This window comes from Cutaneotrichosporon oleaginosum, assembly GCF_008065305.1.
Source record: "Cutaneotrichosporon oleaginosum strain ATCC 20508 chromosome Unknown ATCC20508_contig02, whole genome shotgun sequence".
NCBI classification, from domain to species: Eukaryota; Fungi; Basidiomycota; class Tremellomycetes; order Trichosporonales; family Trichosporonaceae; genus Cutaneotrichosporon; species Cutaneotrichosporon oleaginosum.
This window is the reverse complement of record NW_027072171.1, coordinates 1,900,854-1,918,565: the sequence shown is the minus strand read 5'-3', so window position 1 is coordinate 1,918,565 and position 17,712 is coordinate 1,900,854. Positions and strand designations below refer to the sequence as shown.

At 59.9% G+C, this 17,712-nt stretch overlaps 5 protein-coding genes across 5 annotated transcripts; 3 read left to right on the top strand and 2 right to left on the bottom strand.

The window, feature by feature from the left end:
• Window positions 1–2,093: 2,093 nt before the first annotated feature.
• COLE_02444 (uncharacterized protein) lies at window positions 2,094–3,207 on the bottom strand (the record flags this gene model as incomplete). The annotated part of the gene is made up of 2 exons (XM_018425934.2): window positions 2,094–2,855; window positions 3,028–3,207. 2 exons carry the CDS (start codon window positions 3,205–3,207, stop codon window positions 2,094–2,096), a joined length of 942 nt encoding a protein of 313 aa, XP_018281396.1.
• Window positions 3,208–6,066: 2,859 nt separating this feature from the next.
• Window positions 6,067–7,448, bottom strand: COLE_02443 (uncharacterized protein; the record flags this gene model as incomplete). The annotated part of the gene is made up of 7 exons (XM_018422276.2): window positions 6,067–6,219; window positions 6,256–6,487; window positions 6,522–6,646; window positions 6,766–6,782; window positions 6,843–6,905; window positions 7,023–7,074; window positions 7,107–7,448. The coding sequence occupies 7 exons, from the start codon at window positions 7,446–7,448 to the stop codon at window positions 6,067–6,069; spliced, it is 984 nt and encodes a 327-aa protein (XP_018281395.1).
• Window positions 7,449–10,943: 3,495 nt separating this feature from the next.
• Window positions 10,944–12,601, top strand: COLE_02442 (uncharacterized protein; the record flags this gene model as incomplete). The annotated part of the gene is made up of 5 exons (XM_018422275.2): window positions 10,944–11,031; window positions 11,094–11,201; window positions 11,284–11,712; window positions 11,747–12,085; window positions 12,120–12,601. 5 exons carry the CDS (start codon window positions 10,944–10,946, stop codon window positions 12,599–12,601), a joined length of 1,446 nt encoding a protein of 481 aa, XP_018281394.1.
• Window positions 12,602–13,086: 485 nt separating this feature from the next.
• Window positions 13,087–14,269, top strand: COLE_02441 (uncharacterized protein; the record flags this gene model as incomplete). Its single annotated transcript, XM_065626212.1, has 4 exons — window positions 13,087–13,146; window positions 13,266–13,344; window positions 13,767–13,882; window positions 13,922–14,269. The coding sequence occupies 4 exons, from the start codon at window positions 13,087–13,089 to the stop codon at window positions 14,267–14,269; spliced, it is 603 nt and encodes a 200-aa protein (XP_065482481.1).
• Window positions 14,270–14,942: 673 nt separating this feature from the next.
• On the top strand, window positions 14,943–16,883 carry COLE_02440 (uncharacterized protein; the record flags this gene model as incomplete). The annotated part of the gene is made up of 1 exon (XM_018425933.2): window positions 14,943–16,883. One exon carries the CDS (start codon window positions 14,943–14,945, stop codon window positions 16,881–16,883), a length of 1,941 nt encoding a protein of 646 aa, XP_018281392.2.
• Between the last annotated feature and the right edge of the window lie 829 nt (window positions 16,884–17,712).

Genomic DNA, 17,712 nt, shown 5'->3' with positions numbered 1-17,712 from the left:
AGGCTGCGCACTTGCTCGGCGGCTGTCAGGGCTCGTCGGCGGTATAAACGGCATCTTAGGAGCGGAAGAGCATCCATAACTCGGCACAAACTCTGATTCTGCGTCCCGCGTTAAACCTGCCATCAGCCGCTGTGGAGCGTCGATCTCCCGTCTCTCCTCCCGCGTCCAGATCTCAGATCCTCTGGTTTCTGGGCCTCTCTCCTCTATTCAGTTGCATCCAAACATAGACGTTTTGGCGGTCATGCATGCCCTCTCGATCCTCAAGCCGAATACAGCCTGCTCGAGCCCACTCGCCGCTCCTCCCGTTTCCAGTGTTTTTCCGTATGTAAGGCCTCTCTCTTGCGTCTCCACTCAAGCGACATCTCCTCCGCACATGTGAATTTTGAAAGGACGAGGAACACCAGGCCCGGGGGATGGAGGATCGAGCGTTCGGCGCGTTGTCATGGCGACTCGGGAAGTGTGCAGGGCGCTCGGTGCACGCGAAACGCGTCTTCAACCTAGTCTCGAGGTTAGGACGGGGGGTTGCCTACTATCGTCCTCGCTTCCGCCCTGGGCCCATACACCTCTCCCATCCGTTTGGGGTGAGAGTGTCCATGAGCGATAAGCAACGTGCACGCTCTAAGACGTTCCTCGTGCCCTTCTCGTGGCGATCGTGGCAGCCGCGCATCGTACCTCATGCGGCTCTTTCGGACTCCAACGCCAGACGCTTCTTGAGACAAACGGCCCTCCAGTGCGCACCGTGAGTTCAGACTTGCGGCGCGGCTGGCACCTCCTTGCGTGACTCTGGCCGCTCCGACCGGCTTCGATGTTGTGTCTAATCGATTGAGACGGATGGACGTCACTCCCGCCAGGCCGCAATGTGTGCCTGTGCATTCCATAATGCGGCCGCCTCGTCGTCTGCTTCTTGACCTCATGCCTGGCCGCGGCCTCTTGCGCTAGCCGTTCACAACAGATACAGGGAGCCTAGACTACCCTGTCGTCGCACGCCGCCACGCCGTCAGCCACCCACATCGCACTCCGTTAATCTGGGCGACCTCGAGCATCACGTGCATGCCAACACAAGGCGGTGCGGAAGACCGCAGCTGGTAATGACCCCCGTCCAAGAAAGTGATGTAAGCCGGCTTCTCCTCGCCTCTGCATCTGCCATCCCGTGCGCCATCCGGGCACGCCTCGTCAGCTACCAGATGCATATTGCCTAATTGCCTAATTACCCAAGGTGTCGGAATTGTCGGCGGGTGCGCCACAATCATTTGTGCGGCGATGCATCAGCCATGCAGCCATACGAGTAGTGATCGGCGCCACATGGCGGGCGGTCAATTTCACCAGGCCTTGGCTGTGCTCTTGGCCTCGGAAGAGATCGGCGGCCGCCGCCCGCTGATCCACAGACCCACAGAAGCATGCAGGGCATGCTCGCCAAAGTCGAGTCGCTGATCGCGCTGGACTACAGCTTGGAGTGTGGATCAAGGTTCCGGTGTATAGGCTGCCGAAGAACTACAGCAGGGTATAGAGCTATAGAGGCAACGGAGGTGACCGTCCGGGTTGTCCGCGCAAATCGTATCGAGCCCGAATTCTGGAACGCATGCACACGATGATGATCTGCGATCCGGCGATCCGCGGATCCACGGTCTAAGCGCTCTTATAGTTTCGTTCCATGTCATGCTTGCAACGATCCAGCGATCGCCGCGACGATCACCTCGAAATCTTTCACTTGCCAACCCCTCCGCGCAGTCGCTCACCCACGCCGCTCTCCCGCTTCTCCGCTCACCCACTCGACACTCCCAACACATGCAATGGTCCATGAGATCTATTCGACTCGATCCGCCAACCAGTTGCGGAGAGGAACAAATGCGAGAGATGGCGGCCCCCAGACCACAACTACGTGGCTGGGGGGCTGTCGGGCAGGCGATGCTACAGGTGTGTGGGGTAGCCCCGCCGATGCAGGGATTATACAAGAGGGGAGAAAGAGTTCTATAGTCCACGAACGGAAGTCTAGACAAGAGACTTGGGGGTGGGGGTGGGCAAAGGCCGGAGGGAGTGCTTTGCAGCGCGCAGCGCGTTTACGCTCGCTCACTCGCGCTTGTGAAAGCCGAAGCTTAGGCAAGCTGGCACTTGCCGTCGACAAGCGCGTGGCCAGAGGCACACGAGTAGATCTTGCACTCGCCAGCCTCGCACCCGACGGCCTTGGCGCCGGGCAGCGAGGTGCAGTCGACGCCGGTGCCGCCGACGGCGCAGCCGCCGCACGACTCGAGCTCGGTCTGCGGGTCGATGCACTCGTAGCCCGTGCGCGCGGCGGTAGTGTAGCACGCGAGCTGGCCAGGTGCGGGGCAGTACGTGGCGTGGTCGAGGTCGTTGCCGCTCATAAGGGCTTGGTCGCGACGGAAGTGCTTGCCGCCCCATCCGCCGCGCCCGCCCCACCCGCCCTTGCCGCGGCCGTGGCCCTTGCCGCGTCCACCGTGGCCCTTGCCGTTGTCGACGCCGCCCGAAGGCTTGGGCCCGCCGCAGCACTGCCGGCCGTGGTCCCAGTCCGAGCAGTCGGGTGCCGGCGTCGTCGGGCACCGCGGCTTGCACTTCTTGCCGTCCCACCACCAGTCGGTCGGGCAGCTGATGCCCTCGGGGCACTCCTGCGCCGGCGGCGTGCCGCCGCTGTAGTCGTCGCAGCACTGGCCAGAGCGCTGGTGGTACCACTTGCCGCGGCCGCAGCCGTTCGAGGGGCGCTTGCACGTCCACGAGTTGGAGCCCCAGTTGAAGCCCTCGCCACAGTCGCACTCCTGCGACTCGCGCTGGGGCACGCAGCAGCCCTTGCGCTTGTGCCAGCTCCAGCCGATGGGGCAGTTCTGGCCCGAGGGGACGCTGGTCTGTCAGCATACATCGCATAGTGTTGTCAAGGCCGAAATAGTTTAGGTCAGGGGAAATGTGCCGCCGGTTGAATAGCAAGGGGAATATGGGAATAACAACAAGGGGCGTGATTGCGTTCCGGAATCAAGGGTGGGTTGGATGTTTCAAGTCCGCCGTCACCTCTCTACTCACGAAGTGGTTGTCTGAGTTGACACAGGCGCCACCAGCAAACTTGGCGATCCAGCCGTTAGCACACGAAATGCTGGACTGGCCGTTGCCGCCCCAGAAGGTGCGCTTCTCCATGTGGTTGGGGCCAGCGGCAACGCCGGTCGCGAGCGCCGCCGCGACGGCGACAAGAGTGTTGACGAGCATTCTTGAGGATAGGATGAGGGGAACGAGTGGCGGGTGAAAGAGTGAAGAGAGTTAGAGGGAGTCGACCTAGGCGGCCGGGACAGAGAGGTGGTCGGTAGAGAAGACGGAGGGTCAAAAGGTGGTTGATGGGTGGGAGAGGTTCCAACGAGCGATGGGGGTTTTAAGAGTGATGGAGAGAGGTGGGAAGGGGCTGGATGTTCTAGGCGAGCAGAGAGACCTGAATGAATGAAGAGGGGGTCGGTCGTCGAGGAGATCAAGACAGGAGGACTGACGAGGCACACAAGGGAGGGTTAAAGTACCGGGAGCTGCGCTTGGTTTTGCAAGATATGAGGAGGAGCAGCGTGGCGGTCGTGGTGGAGAAGCTGAGGAACCAGGCGAGGCTGATCCGGACAAACGCACAGGGCGAGTCTATCGGCCTGCCTCCGGATGCTGGGTTGCATAGGAACCGAGCCGGAGGAACGAGGCGGGCGCGCCGAGGTGTGTGGCTCGGCAGTGGGCGGCGGACCGACAGCGGCGGCTGGAGGCTTCATACTGCGAGTAATGTTGGGGTGATGGGGGCGAGCAAGGGTCTATCCATCGCGCATCAGTCGCACGAGTTGATCGTTTCCCCTGTTAGCTGTTCGAGTGTGCGTCGGCTTGCGCTGGCGGCTGGCGGCCAGCGGCTGGCAGGCCACCCCAATCGACGACATGCAAGGCAACAAGGGCGTCGGGGTGTGTGGCATGCGTGGGCACGCCGAGGACTTGGGGATGCTGGGCACACACAGGGATGAGCCGATGAAGCGACAGGGCTGGGGCACAACGACGCCGATGAGCGGTGAGCAGCGAGAGTTTTGCCCGTGGTGTCCAGTGCCAAGTGCCCGGGACCTTGGCTCGGTAAGTTGGGAACAGAGGCCAGAGGACGGAGAGGGGCGAGTAGTCGTCGTCAAGGTTGGCTTGGCCGGAGGACTGGAGCGTCGTCGTCAACGTCACGCTGCAATGTTGGCACTTTAACCCCTCCCGTCTGCCCAACAAATCCCATTGCTCCAACCCCCAGCCCATGGCACTACCACTGCGGCTCAGTAGCGTTCTGTGCTACAGTACGCGTGCACCCGCTTGCCGCGCGCCTTGAGCCAATGTTCCGGCTTGTCCGGTATGTGGGTGCTGGCCGCCAGACTGCCGCGTCGCTTGAAATAGGATGAAAGTTCTACGCTGCATGCAACACCCGCGCTGATATTCCGAACCCTCTCCGATCCCTGGCCCAGCGCCGTGGATCCGTGCATCGCACATTTCCTTATGTGCGGCAGAGCAGCTGGACAGCGTGCTCTGTAGAATCCTGCGGTGTAATGGGGCGCTTGGCGATCAATCGTTCTATCAACCTGGCGGGCTGTGAAGCAACGTCAGAGTGTACAGTAAGCATGCATCATGCATCAGCTGAGCAACGCCCGCCATGGCTTTGGAATGAATTGTCTCATCGTCGACAAGCTTTGCGGAGAGAGCGTTTGCAGGGTCAGGGATGAATGGAATCATCACGCGCGCTGCCGTAACCCCTGACCCGGCCCTGGTGCCCTGCAAGTAGCAATATCGAGTTCAAGCTCACGACGCCGCGGGAGTGCCATGTGCCTCGTCCACTCACGACGACGCGCCAAGCAACGTTGGCGACTGACACCTGCTAGCTGACAGCTTTGCCGACGTTTGCGATGAGCAGCTCTGCCGATTCTCAGAACTGCCTGTTTGTCATCGACGCCACTGTCCATCCAACAGGCCAGCAGGCAGGCAGGCAGGTAGGCAGGAAATGAAACGCGAGACAGCTGGTGTAGCAGTGGGCTAGCAGGCTGCAGGCTGACGATTTAGTAGATTGTACAGTAGTTAGTCGCAGTCTCCCCGGGTGCCGGGCGCATTGGCATTGTCTACGGCCGATGGGGGGGTCGACGATCCAGCCCACGCTCCTATCCGCTTCGTGCAGGTATTGCACACACGCGTCTGATGCAAGAAGCGATGCGCCTTGATACCGAGGTCTGTACGATCCCACACTGCCGCGTTCATGTGTAAATCGATGGTCTTCTGGATTTCTGGGAGCGCTGGAACGGGTGGCCACCGTGCTGCCGTAACCGCACGCGGCTGCCCCTCTTTGCCTGCTCCATCGGATCTATTCTAGTCGACGGGAGTGGAGTGACAACAGGTCTCGCACGATCTCGCGTGCCGTCCGCTTGGCCTGGGAAATGGTCGTCTGTTTCAGACGCGTCAGGCGGAGCAGACTACAACGGCACGCACAGAACACTTGCCCACGGATCAGCAGAGTGAAACGCAGGCGTCGAGCGCCATGCGCGGAAGGCGGAAGATCCGTAGTTTGGTGATCAACGACGAGCACATTCCTGGGGATTCAACATGCCGCGGTCGCGCAAGGCGAGGATCGCCGGACCGCCGGATCGCCTGGCGCGACGCAACGCGAAACGCACGCCACGCTGACTAAGCCTCGTTTCAGACCTATCTGACCTATAGCACAAGCAGCAGATACAGTACATTCATGTGCCGCTTACCGCCGGGGCATCATGCTGAGGCGCTGATGGATGGGATGGATGGGACGCGCTCCTCCTCCGCCTCCGCCGTTTCAGTTGTTGTGAGGCACGGATGTGCCCAAGACCCAATTCGTCAACTTGGCAACAAGTCAACATGCCAGCACTACGCGGTTTCAGATGTTAGTACCTCTTAGCATGATAGTGGCCTCATGTTTCTGGAATTCTGGACTGTCTGGCAATGCGGCCTGTGGCTACCCGTCACCCGTCACAAACCGGCGGGCATCTCGCAGCCTGTATCACTATCACAAACATGGCATCAAGATCGTTTCACAAAAAGAAGACCGAAACACATACACGAACACACCTACGCCCCCAAGCTCTTCCAGTCAATGACGCCCTCGACAGTGTACCGCTCCTGCAGCCACTCGTTGGCCTTGGTAAAGTGATTGTTTCCAAAGAACCCGCGGCTTGCAGAAAGAGGACTAGGATGGGCAGACTTGAGCACATGGTGGCGTTTCTGTGGTTAGCCCAGGCTCTGATAAGGCAAACGCACCGTGTTGAGCCCTGCGATCATCTTGGCTGCGTGCGCGCCCCATGCCATGATGACAACGCCGTTGGCGCCTGGCGTCTCGTCCGCGCTTGCAAGGCGATCAGTTACTACTCGGAGCACAGCTGCGGTGAACTGTTCCCAGCCTTGGTTGGCGTGCGAGCCCGCCTGGTGCGCGCGAACCGTGAGCGATGTGTTAAGCAGGAGCACACCGTGCTTTGCCCACTCGGTGAGGTCGCTGGCATTAGCGTCCTCAGTCCTGCGCTACTCACCCGTGCGTTGGTGTGACGAAGCCGGGCACCTCGGTGGCCATTTGCTTGTAGATGTTTCTAAGCGAGGGGGGGATCTTGACACCCTTCTTGACAGAGAAGGCGAGGCCATGCGCCTGGCCATCGTCCTTGAGGTCAGTACTTTCAAGTACGAGGGTACACCGCTTCAGCATGAACCAGGGTCTGGGGCACGGCCAGGATGGATGAAGGGGCCTTGTCACGATCGAGGTGGATCAACGCGACTCACATGGTAAGGGTCTTGGCCTGCGTATTAGCCTACTATCATCGGGATGCGAGCCGCCCACGGTGCAATGCATCACTCACCAACAACAATGATGCGAACGTCCTTGAGTGGGCACAACCGCGACCACGAATAGATGTCCTCAGCTATGGTCAGCTTTGCTACTCTTGGATGCAGACCACGCTCCGCTGGGCCTTGGAGCGTTCTCCGCCTCTGGACGCGAGAGGTATGTCCTTCCGCACCTGCCGTGCCTTCGCACTCACCAGGTGGGAAGACCTTTTTCGTTTCCTGCTCAGACATGACATATTGCTTGAGCTAACGTCAGCTATGACACTGCAGTTGGCTACCTTGAGAAAGTATGGCTTGGTGAGCTCGTCCTGGAGCGCGAGCAGCCAGTCCTCGCCGAGCGTGTCGAGCTCGAGTTGCAGCAACTTGGCTGTTCCCGGGTGGGCCTCGAGCACCTTGCGCAGATCATCGCGAGACTCGGCACGCGCAAGACTGGTCCCATCCACTGGGGCGGCGGTGGACAGTTTGGCACGTTTAGACGGGGATGGTTCCGCGTCGGCACTTGAGAGGATGGCGGCGCGCGCTGCATTGGACAGAGTGGCTTTGGTTCTGCGCGTGGAGGAGAGGGGCGCGGCCGCCGGCGCGGCGGGCTTGAAGTAAGAGGTGATGGCCTTGGGTGGCATGAGAGGTGGAAGTGAGTGGATGAGGGATGAGGGATGAGGGATGAGGGGGGGATTGGCGGATTGATTGGGCGGCATAATGACGACACGCGTGCAAGTCGCGTCAACCTCGCCTCACCTAACCATCGGGTAAACAGGGTGATCATCAGGTAACAAGAGTTCCGCAGTTCCGCAATCCGCACATAGGTCTGAGTGCCTGACGAGACAGTTCGAACGTTCGAACATACTTGCACCACGAATTGGGACTGCATATAGTAATTACCCAATGCACACCGATGGCATACTGCTCGACTGCAGTCGCTTATATGCAGGACGATCTGCGCTTGCAGATGAGTAATCCTTGCTGCACAGCTGCGCATGAATGACGGTACTATGGGCAACGCACAGCGAATTGTTTGCATCCGCTGCAACATGAGTGACAAACAATCTTGACTCCATAAAGCTGGATGTCGTTGCATTCATCTTTCTCTTTCTCTTTCTTTCTCTCTCTCTCTCTCTCTCTCTTTTCTCCCCCTCACTATATATCACTCTCAACACTCACAACCACCTACACGCGCCGTCTCAAGCTCACAATCATCCACTCCCGCATGCATACACTCTCCTTTCCTCACTCTTACGCTGCACCAATTCGCTCCCGATTCCTCCACCGTCGTGTCACTCTATCCAAGCCAATCCAATCGGTCCTCAGTGCGTATCACATTCACAGTCATTCAGCTACTCTCACGCGTCCTCCCCTTGTTTGCATACCCGTTCGCCCTGCGGATCGCTGACGCTCAAGCTCTTGTGCCCACCATCATCAACCTTCCTTGCCTCTGGAGTGAATCGTAGCAAGCCTGTCTGTACAAAGGCGCTTACCAACAGGCCCAGGGAACGATGCGTCTTATCGAGCTTGTACCGCAGATCCCACTGACGTTACCGTTGAATCCCGCCTCTCATAAGGCCGTGATAGATTTGGTCGCATCCCGCAAATGGAACGATGTGCCCGAGACAACTGTTCAGGTAGCAGTGAGCCAGCTGGTCAATTGCGCAGTTACCAGTACCACACCTCCCTTCAGTGATCTCGCCCGGGTGCAACCGATGGATGTGAGGAATCTCGGCGCCATTCTCAACTCGCCTTCCTCTGTGACGCAACGAGTGCCGGCACAGCTCGTAAATTGGCGAAATGAAACGCGGCAACTTGGAATCGCAGTGAGCCTCTCATTTTCACACTTGGCTGATAATCAGAGAACGCCTCGCTCCACTCATGAGGTGAGTGACCCATTGATGCCGTGCCTGCTCTCTTTCCCACCTTAACCGACCTAAGTGTCTCTCAGATGTCCTCCATTCTCGCAAGCGGAAGCGGTCGGACTCGAGTCAGTCTGGTGTCCGGCTCCCGGATATCATGATCGTACTAGAAACTCGCGAACCCCCTGTCAAGTTAATTCTGATGGTGTTTGAACTAAAGGTACGCCTGGCATCACCAGACCTGACACATCAGGCGCTTCTCGGGCGACGAGTTCACCAGTGGCGGCAAGGTCTGGCCCAAGCCGTGCTTTATCTTGTCCAGGCTCACGAGGGCTGTGGAACATATTTGGGCACATTTGTGCTCGAAAGCGAGTTCTCGAGGATGGTCGCACATGCGAACGTCGTCTACCTCGAGGTGGCTCCTGGGTTTGAATCGCATGCGCCCAAGATAATTCAGGAGCTACTCGAGAACGCCTCTGTCCTGTCGAATGCCTTCCCTCACGATATTGCCCCACAGGACTCGACCGCCAAAGTTGACACACACGGGTTCTCGGCCACTGGCTTTCAGGTTTTCTGGGACCACGTATCTCGAGTGCGGAGCATTGTCGAGGCCATCGACATTGACGACATGCCCTCTCGCCTCCAGCCTCTGGACATTCCCCGTTCCGATCTCCACGGCTTCGCATTTCGCAATGTCATCGATCACCCCGCCAACATTACCCCGGACGTCGACAACAGCGCAGTCTCGCATATCAAACTCCTAGAGCTCTTAAGACTGGCTGCTGCGGCCCACCCTAAGCAGTTTCCCCGGTGGTGGGTCGACGAAAAGAAACGCCTGATCGAAAATGGTCGTCCAGATGACCCGGTCCGGCGCCGGTCTCAGCAGGCTCGTCCGTCAACTCCGTCAAAGTTGTCGTCGATGACAGGACCGTTGCGGGACGAGGGAGAAGGAGACGGTAACGAAGGAGGGTGTGGAGGCGAAGGTGGGGCTCACAGCCAAGGCGGAGACAGCGGATTGGGTGGAGGTGGAGATGAGGGCGGAGATGAAGGCAGTCGTCACAATGACAAAGCTGTGCCCGACGGCGGCCAGAGCGGCGGCCCTCGCGACGGCCTTAGCGGTGACGCGGCCAGTGATGCGGAAGGTCGCAGCGCAGCGCGTGATATCGTGGACGAGCACTGTGAGTTACTATAGCAAACAATTCTGACATCAGGCATGCACGGACATGAACCGAACTACGCAATGTGGCCTTTGACTCATGCTGGCTCAAGTGTGGTCGGGTTCCCGCCGTTCACCAGTCCTCCCGAGAGCGAGGAGGACGAGGAAGCCTCAATGGCGCATTGCGCTCGATGGCTGCGCCATCAGCAAGCCTATGTAGGGGCGTCACCGATACTGCCCGCGCCCTCATCCGCCGACGCGCCACCAACTCCGAACATAACTCCAGTGCAGGGTCGCGTGCCAGAACGGCTCTATGCGCCCGAGGAGCTCTTACGCTCGCGTCCGCTGGTGGCGCCGGGCAGCACGGGCTCCACCGCCATATGCGAGATAGAGGACGATGCCATGAGAGAGGCATTACTTGCGCGCGTAACACTTGCGGGTTGGCGCGTCCGGCTCGTGACCTCTGAAGAGATGGATATGCTGCTCCAGTAGGGAGAGCTTCAGCACTTGTAGTGACATAGCACATGTATGTATAGGTTGTTTGTACCTTGGGCCCTCTGTCTGGAGACAGGTCGTGCAATCTCGTCACCCTACATTTGCTGTGTTGTCCGGCGAGCTCGCGCGGGGTGCCCCGTCTATCTGCCGCATCAAGTGGGTCACTCCGCTGATGTTCGCTCGATCGCCCACCGTCGGAGCAGGCAAGTCGCTGTCAAGCTCCTCCCTGTCAAGCTCCTCCGATCCTGCAAAGCGTCCCGAAGCCGCGAGGCACGACGCGTCAACATGCCGGAGGGAATTGCAGCATGTAGGACCCTACCCAAAGCACCTTACACCGCCAGTTCCAAAGCTATCATACAACGGGTTCCATGCATAAGCTAACAGGCCACTACAGCTGGCTGATGCTGCAATGCCCGTGGTGCCATAAGACACTCTTAAGCGAGGAAGCGGCCAGGGTCACTGAATGGTGGGCTACCAGGATAGGCAACTGGGGTGGAACAAGCGGTCATGCGGTAGGCGGCCAGGCGGCCAGGCGGCCAGACGGCCTCCACCTGCTATCTAATGACGCTTCGCCTTTCTCTCAGCTGTTTCCCTTCACCTCATTCTTTCGAGCTCCAGCTACTATGCCTCCCTCGCCCACAAGCAAAGCGCCCAAGTCTTTTGATGAGCTCAAAGAGCTTCTCAAGGACGATACTATGGTCAAGGTCGCCGGTGCGTCGCGACCCTGGATTCGGCGTGCCGACCCCCCCGCTCAACGATGCCGCTGACACCAGGCATCGACGTCGACGGTATCCTCCGCGGCAAGATCATGAGCAAGGCCAAGTTCCTCTCGGCCGTAAAGAGCGACTTCGGCTTCTGCGGGGTCGTATACTCTTGGGATAGTACGTGCAGATTGGGTTGAGAGCATTGACGTCACCGCCGATGCGCACCCTGTCGCCGACCGAGCGCACCTGTTGACACCAGTGCACGACCTCACCTACAGTCGCGAGCTGCTCGTATCCAACAAGAGCAACGGATACCGCGACATTCTCGGCAAGATCGACCTGACTACGTTTCGTCGCATTCCTTGGGAGGACAATGTACCCTTCTTCCTCGTCTTCTTCCAGGACCAGGAGTCGGACGAGCTTCTTCCGGTCGACCCGCGCAGCCTCCTTGATAAGGTAGCGAACAAAGCCAAGGGAATGGGCTGGGATTGCATGAGCGGCGCCGAGTTTGAGTACTTCCAGTACGCCGAGACGCCGCAGTCGCTCGAGGAGAAGCGCTTCGTCGGCCTTACACCCCTCACCCCCGGCGCGCACGGTTACTCGCTCCTCCGCCCGACATTGAACAAGGACTACTTCTACGACCTGTACAATATCTCGACGGCGATGGACGTGGAAATCGAGGGCCACCGTGAGTGCTAGCAGAGAGCGTGCTTACATGTCAGATACCGAGACAGGCCCTGGCGTTTTCGAGACCGCCCTTGCGTACACGGATACGCTCCGCATGGCGGACAACGCTGTGCTTTATAAGCTTATCGCCAAGAGCGTTGGAATGAAGCACAACATTATGCCCACGTTCATGGCCAAGCCGTGGGAGAACGAGTCGGGATGCTCTGGTCATATCCACGTCTCCCTGCGTGGCAAGGACGGCAAGAATGTGTTCGCTGCGACTGAGGCCGAGGTCAAGGCTGGCGGTCGCAAAGACGCCTCTTTCCCCGACCTTCGATTTGTGTCGAAGGAGGCTGAGTGGTTCCTCGCCGGCGTCCTGACGGGCCTTAGAGATGGTGAGCTTGGCGTTAATATCAGAGCTGACAGCAGTTATCCCAATGATGTGCCCTAACATTAACTCGTACAAGCGTCTGCTTGGCGGTGAACAGTATTGGGCCCCAGATACAGCTTCGTACGGGTACGACTCGCGCATAGCATCGATCCGCATCATCTGCCCTCCCGGCGTTGGCGCGTATGCCTCCCGCTTCGAGGTTCGCATCCCCGGCGCGGATATGAACACGCACTACGCTATGGCGGCCATTTATGGGCTTGGCCTCCGCGGCATCGAAGAGAAGTTGGAGCTACCGTACGGGCCCATTGGCTCGCCTGGCGTCACCCGCGACACGATTGTGCACCTCCCTACGTCACTGGAGAAGGCGACTGAGGCGTTCATGGCCAAGGATAGTGTCGCGCGCAAGGTGTTTGGTGACTTCTACGTCGACCACTTTGGCGGCACGCGTGAGCACGAGCTCGAGCTTAACCGCCGCGCTGTGACGGACTGGGAGATGCGTCGCTACTTTGAGCTGGCCTAGGAGCCAGTAAGGAACTATATTTGAGTCGTAGGCGACACCAGAAGGATGTATACCCGGACATGATATCAATTCCGGGCGTGGCGTTGTGTGCGATACTAGGATATGCATGTGGTTAAAGAGACCAGGAGAGCCCTCCGGTTTTGTTAGAAAACTAAAAAAACATGGATGGCCAGGCGGGAGGTAAGAATGTGATCCCAGCCCCCTGGGCAAGGAGAGGCGCGGCGATGCGCCATCAACGTATTTCCCAGCGCTTTCTGACGACAGACGCATCGCAAAGCGATATCCGACCGCTTACCGCCTCTCGTATACGCCTCGTGGCGAACACCAAATCAGTAGTCTACCCATTGACTTCCACGAGCCGGGGTCGAACCCTTCCACCTCCACCGAATTTTGCCTCCGTCGATCTTTTCGGTGTCGGCGCGGGCTTTCCGACGCTCCTCTGCTCGACGTAGCACTCGTATCGCGCGATCACACCCTTCACCAGCATGTTCGCGTCCACCTCCCGCGCGGCGATCGGCTCGCTGCGCATCGCGCGCGCCTTTTCCGTAAGTTTGTATCAGGAGACGGCGCTGCGCAGCCCGCGCCCCGCCTCCTCCTCTCCCGCATGCGGAGCCGGTCGCTGAGACCTCCTTCCTGGGAGTGCATGGAGCAAGCTGATCCACAGACGTCTGCACCGAGGGCCAAGAAGACGCAGCCGCTCATCGTGGAGCTTATTGAGGATGTGCCCGGTCTTGGGCGCAAGTGTGCGTGTTGCCACGGTGAAGATGGCAGGGCGGGCGGCAGGGAGAAGGAGAGAACTGCGCGGCGGTGCGACTTGCGGCGCGAATGCTGAGCGTCTGCAGGTGGAGCACACGGCGGGATACCAGGCACTCAGCTCCACATCCACTGTTTTCCGGCGCTCTTGCCTGATGTTCACGACGTCCCGGAGCAATGTCTCTAGATTACGGAGACAGCACATCCTGCTCCGGCAGGATTCGATCCTGTGGTGACCGCTGTGGCTTGACGATGGCGCGCGCGCGGCTCCGCAGCTTTACTCAACGCTGCGCGCATCACGCATCATCTCCTGTGCAACTCGCCCTCGCGCACATTACTGTGCTGCGCTCCGCATGTTCCTTGCGCTCGCCTTTCTCTGCCGCCCACACGCACGACACTGTACTGACTGCAGTTGACCGCGTTCCCGCCAAGCGCGGCTACGTGCTCTCGCACCTGCTTCCCCGGCGCCTGATCCGCCTCCTGCCATGGAAGAAGGCTGCCCACCGCCCGTCTGTTTACATCCGACCAGTGCGTCGCCTCGTTCTCCCTCAGTCACGCTAACGGCAGGAAGGCGTCGCAGCCCCGATGCAGTCGCTCATTGATGGTCCGAACGCGCAGGCCGAGGCCGCCAAGGCGGCAGCAGCAAAGCTTCGCGCCTTGCCGAGCACGCTTACGTTCAAGCGCCGTACGATCAAGCCTGACGAGCCAGCGCTGCACGGCTCAATCACAGCTGCCGACGTGACGGCCCTCCTGGCCGAGCAGTACCAGCTGTCGCCGGGCGAGGTGCAGTTTGCGTGGGCGGGGCTGGGCGCTAAGGAGCGCATTAAGGCGCTGGGCACGTTCACGGGCCGCATTGTCGTGCGGGGACGCAAGGAGAGCAAAGACGTCAAGGTCGCCGTCGAGCGGCAGGCGTAGGCTGTGTTGCATGCATGCATTTGGATAGACTGCTCCGTGTCGAGTGTCAGCTTGAGACTTTTGCGAGTAAGGGTGAGACGGAACTCTATTTAAATTGTTGCCGTCGACCATTGACCATTCAATTGTTGAATTTCGACCCGTTAATAGCCCGCCCCGGCGCCGATCCCCTTGTCCCCTCCTCGGTCAAAGCTCAGATCCTTGATAGGTTTGCTCCCTCTTGCTCGTCATCTTCACCCGCCCACTCGTGTTCGCTACTCCATCTCCTCTCTCCCTCCCATCTCCGCTTGCTCTCCTCTTGCTCTCCTCTTATCGACCGACTCCTGCACGGCCGGCGCGGCACCAGGTTTCCAAGATTCCATCAACCTGTAAGTTGTCACCGGCCCTGAAATTGTTGCACCCTTCCACCGCGATCCGATCCTCATCTCCCCTTCCCCCACCCAGCCGGCCATCCCAGTGAGACAAGTCTTGCATCGTCTTGCAATCTCCACCTCACAACTCGTGCTCTCTTCTTGTCTTTTCTTCACCTCCTCCACTCCGTTCGCCCGCTTTATTCTGCGCTAGCTCCCACTCCCACTCCCTCGCCCCACACACTCACGCGTCAGCACCAAAACCCCCCGGCTTAGGCGGCCGGCCCTTCCGCCAACCCTCCCCCGGCGCCGCCAACGTGCCGACAATGCCCATGCTCACAAACCGCGGGCTGGCCCTCAGCTTGACCCCCGCGACGAAGCGGTTGCTGCTGCGGCTCCTCCTGTTCGTCGGGGTTGTGTGGCTGTTCCGTTCTCTCACCTCGTCCACAAAGCACGAGGAAATCCAGAAGCACGGCGTGTTCGAGCGAGTGCTCACTTCCGAAAAATACCTTGATGTGCATGCCAACCCGTGGCTGCAGAGCCGCAAGGGACGTGACGAGAGGCCAGACTTGTTCGACGAGGAAGTGTTGGACGGCATCCTGGACTTTTGGACGCGCTTCCAGAAACCCTCTATCACCGGAAAGGAGACAGCGCACCTCGACACGCAGATCATGAAGGGTGTCGTCGAAGACCTGCTCAAGTTCAACGGCTGGGTCACGAGCGGGTGCCAAGGCTTGATTCGCCCGTTTGACTCGCACAATGACAACTACGACGACCTCGTTGAAGCCGACAACCTTTACTACGTCGCGATCATTGTCAACCAGGCCGACCACTTTGTTGTTGACCAGGTGGCCGTCATTATCGGCCTTGCGCGCCGCCTGGGCACGCGCAACATCTTCGTGTCCATTCTCGACCAGGGCTCGACAGACGGAACGCAGACGCTTTGCGACATCACCGAGGCTGTCCTGACCATCCTTGGTATCGCATTCCGCATCCGCCGCATCCCCGCCATGCCCATCAACTACTACCCACTGGAGGAGGCCGAGGTCCGCAACCTTGCTCTGGAGCCCTTGCACGAGCTCAACGAGAAACGCAACTTGAGGTTCCACCGTGTCATCTGGCTCAAGGGCTTCACCTGCCCGACCGACGTGCTTGAGTCGCTGCGCGTGTCCGAAGTTAACAAAGCCGCCATGGTGTGTGGCATGGACTGGGCTGAGCACGAGGGCTTCTTCATCTTCTCGGACCGCTGGCGCACACGTGACATCGCCGGCGGCCTGTTCCGCCAGGCGCGTTCCAGCTCCAAGCCCGAGGCCGGCCCTCCCCGCGACAAGGTCGGCACCGAGCGCTACGCCGAGCATCTGCCATTCCAGGTCTTCTGCTGCGAGTCGGGCACGCACGTCGTTGACCCCGCGCAGTCGTACTACCGCGGCATCCGCTACAGGGCCTCGCACGACGCTGTCAACATCACAGACATTGACCCGCCCAACACCGGCCCCGAAACCCCATGCATGGACTCTGCGCAAATGTGGTTCTGCCGCGACTTGTGGGTTGATGCGGCCAAGAACGGCGGCGGCAACAACAAGCCCGGTGGTGGCCGCGGGCACCGTCGTGGCACGCACAAGCGTGCGCTCGACACTGTGCGCGAAAACCTCGGCTCGCTGTTCAAGCGTGACGCTGAGGCTGTGGCCGAGGTCGAGGCCGCGCCTAAGGCCGACGAAAAGCGGGCCGCGGCTCCCGATGCCGCGCCAGCTCCCGCGCCTCAGGCTGCTGAGGAGAAGAAGATTAACAAGCCCGCCAAGGGAGGCGACAAAGTCAAGGAAGAGAAGAAGGACGAGGACCCGGCCGAGCGCAAGGACCGTCGCGAGGACGGCTCGGACAAGACGGCGGGCGACAGTGTCGGATCCAACCTCGACGCCATGGAGGAGGACGCTTCAGAGGTGTTGCCCGACGACGGGATCCAGAGCGACGAGCACACTTACCTCTTCCCGAACAGCGCGTACGAGCCTGCGCGCATCCTCGTCAACCCGCGCTGCCTGACGACGTACGGTGGTGTATCGCACACCAAGCTCGCGCTCGACTTGTTCGGCGGCAAGCACGGGCATTCGCACACGGTTAAGCAGAACCTCGTGATCGATGAGTGGCAGGGCGCTCCCGACTCGTTTATCTGCCAGGAAATGCGTACGACCGGTGGGCGGACGGCGCCGAAAACTCAGCGCCGCGTGAGCTTCCTGCTCCAGTACGAAGTGAGTGGACGTGCGCTGGCGTGATCGGATCGTGAACAAACTAACCCCAGGTTGAGCAGTAGACAATTTCCTTCCCTCTACCATAGATAGATGCATCAACTAAACGGCACTCGCCTTGCGTGTCCGAGAGGCCAAGCCAATGTCAGTCGCATGGTACATATGTTACCCACGAATAACAGTGTCTTCTCAGTGTCCCACGACACGCTGTGCCGCGGCATGGTTTCTCGAGTGGGCCGCGGTGTGGCAAGATCGGCGGTGAACGAAGCGGCGCGCCGAGGGGACTGCGATGTGGCTCCAGAGGGGAGCGCGGCAGGCCTGGGGGTGCAGCGCCGGAAGGGAGGCCAAGCGACCCCCGCCCATGCCTGCGTTCTCGAGGCTCGCAAAGCTCAAGTACCCATTACCGCACGTACGGGTCGCCCGTCGTAGAGCGCTGGTGACTCACGCTCGCGCCCGTGGCCCGCCTCTCTCCCGCTATCGCACTCCTCACCATGGTCCGCGTCGCGCCCTCGCGCAGCCGCTGTGGCCTCCTCTGAAGCCTCAAACGTGATACTTGTTCCGTGTGGTGTCACGTGCAGGTGCAGTGGGTCTGGCTCGGGCGTGTCGTCAGAAAGAGAGAGTCGGTGTCGCGACTTCCTGGCCCCACCATCGCAGGCTGCACCACAGGCACTGTACATGGATGAACAGGTCCGACTTGGAGGTGCTCGGCTCCAACTCTTTGCGTTCCAAGCTTGGTCAGGCTGCAGTACGAGTGGCCCGACGCAACTTTCACAAACGCGGCGCTCTATACGAGTGCGTCGGCGCGCGTACTGTCCAGCCTGTGCCCTCCCCCCGCCGATCCGCCAACGCGGCCCTG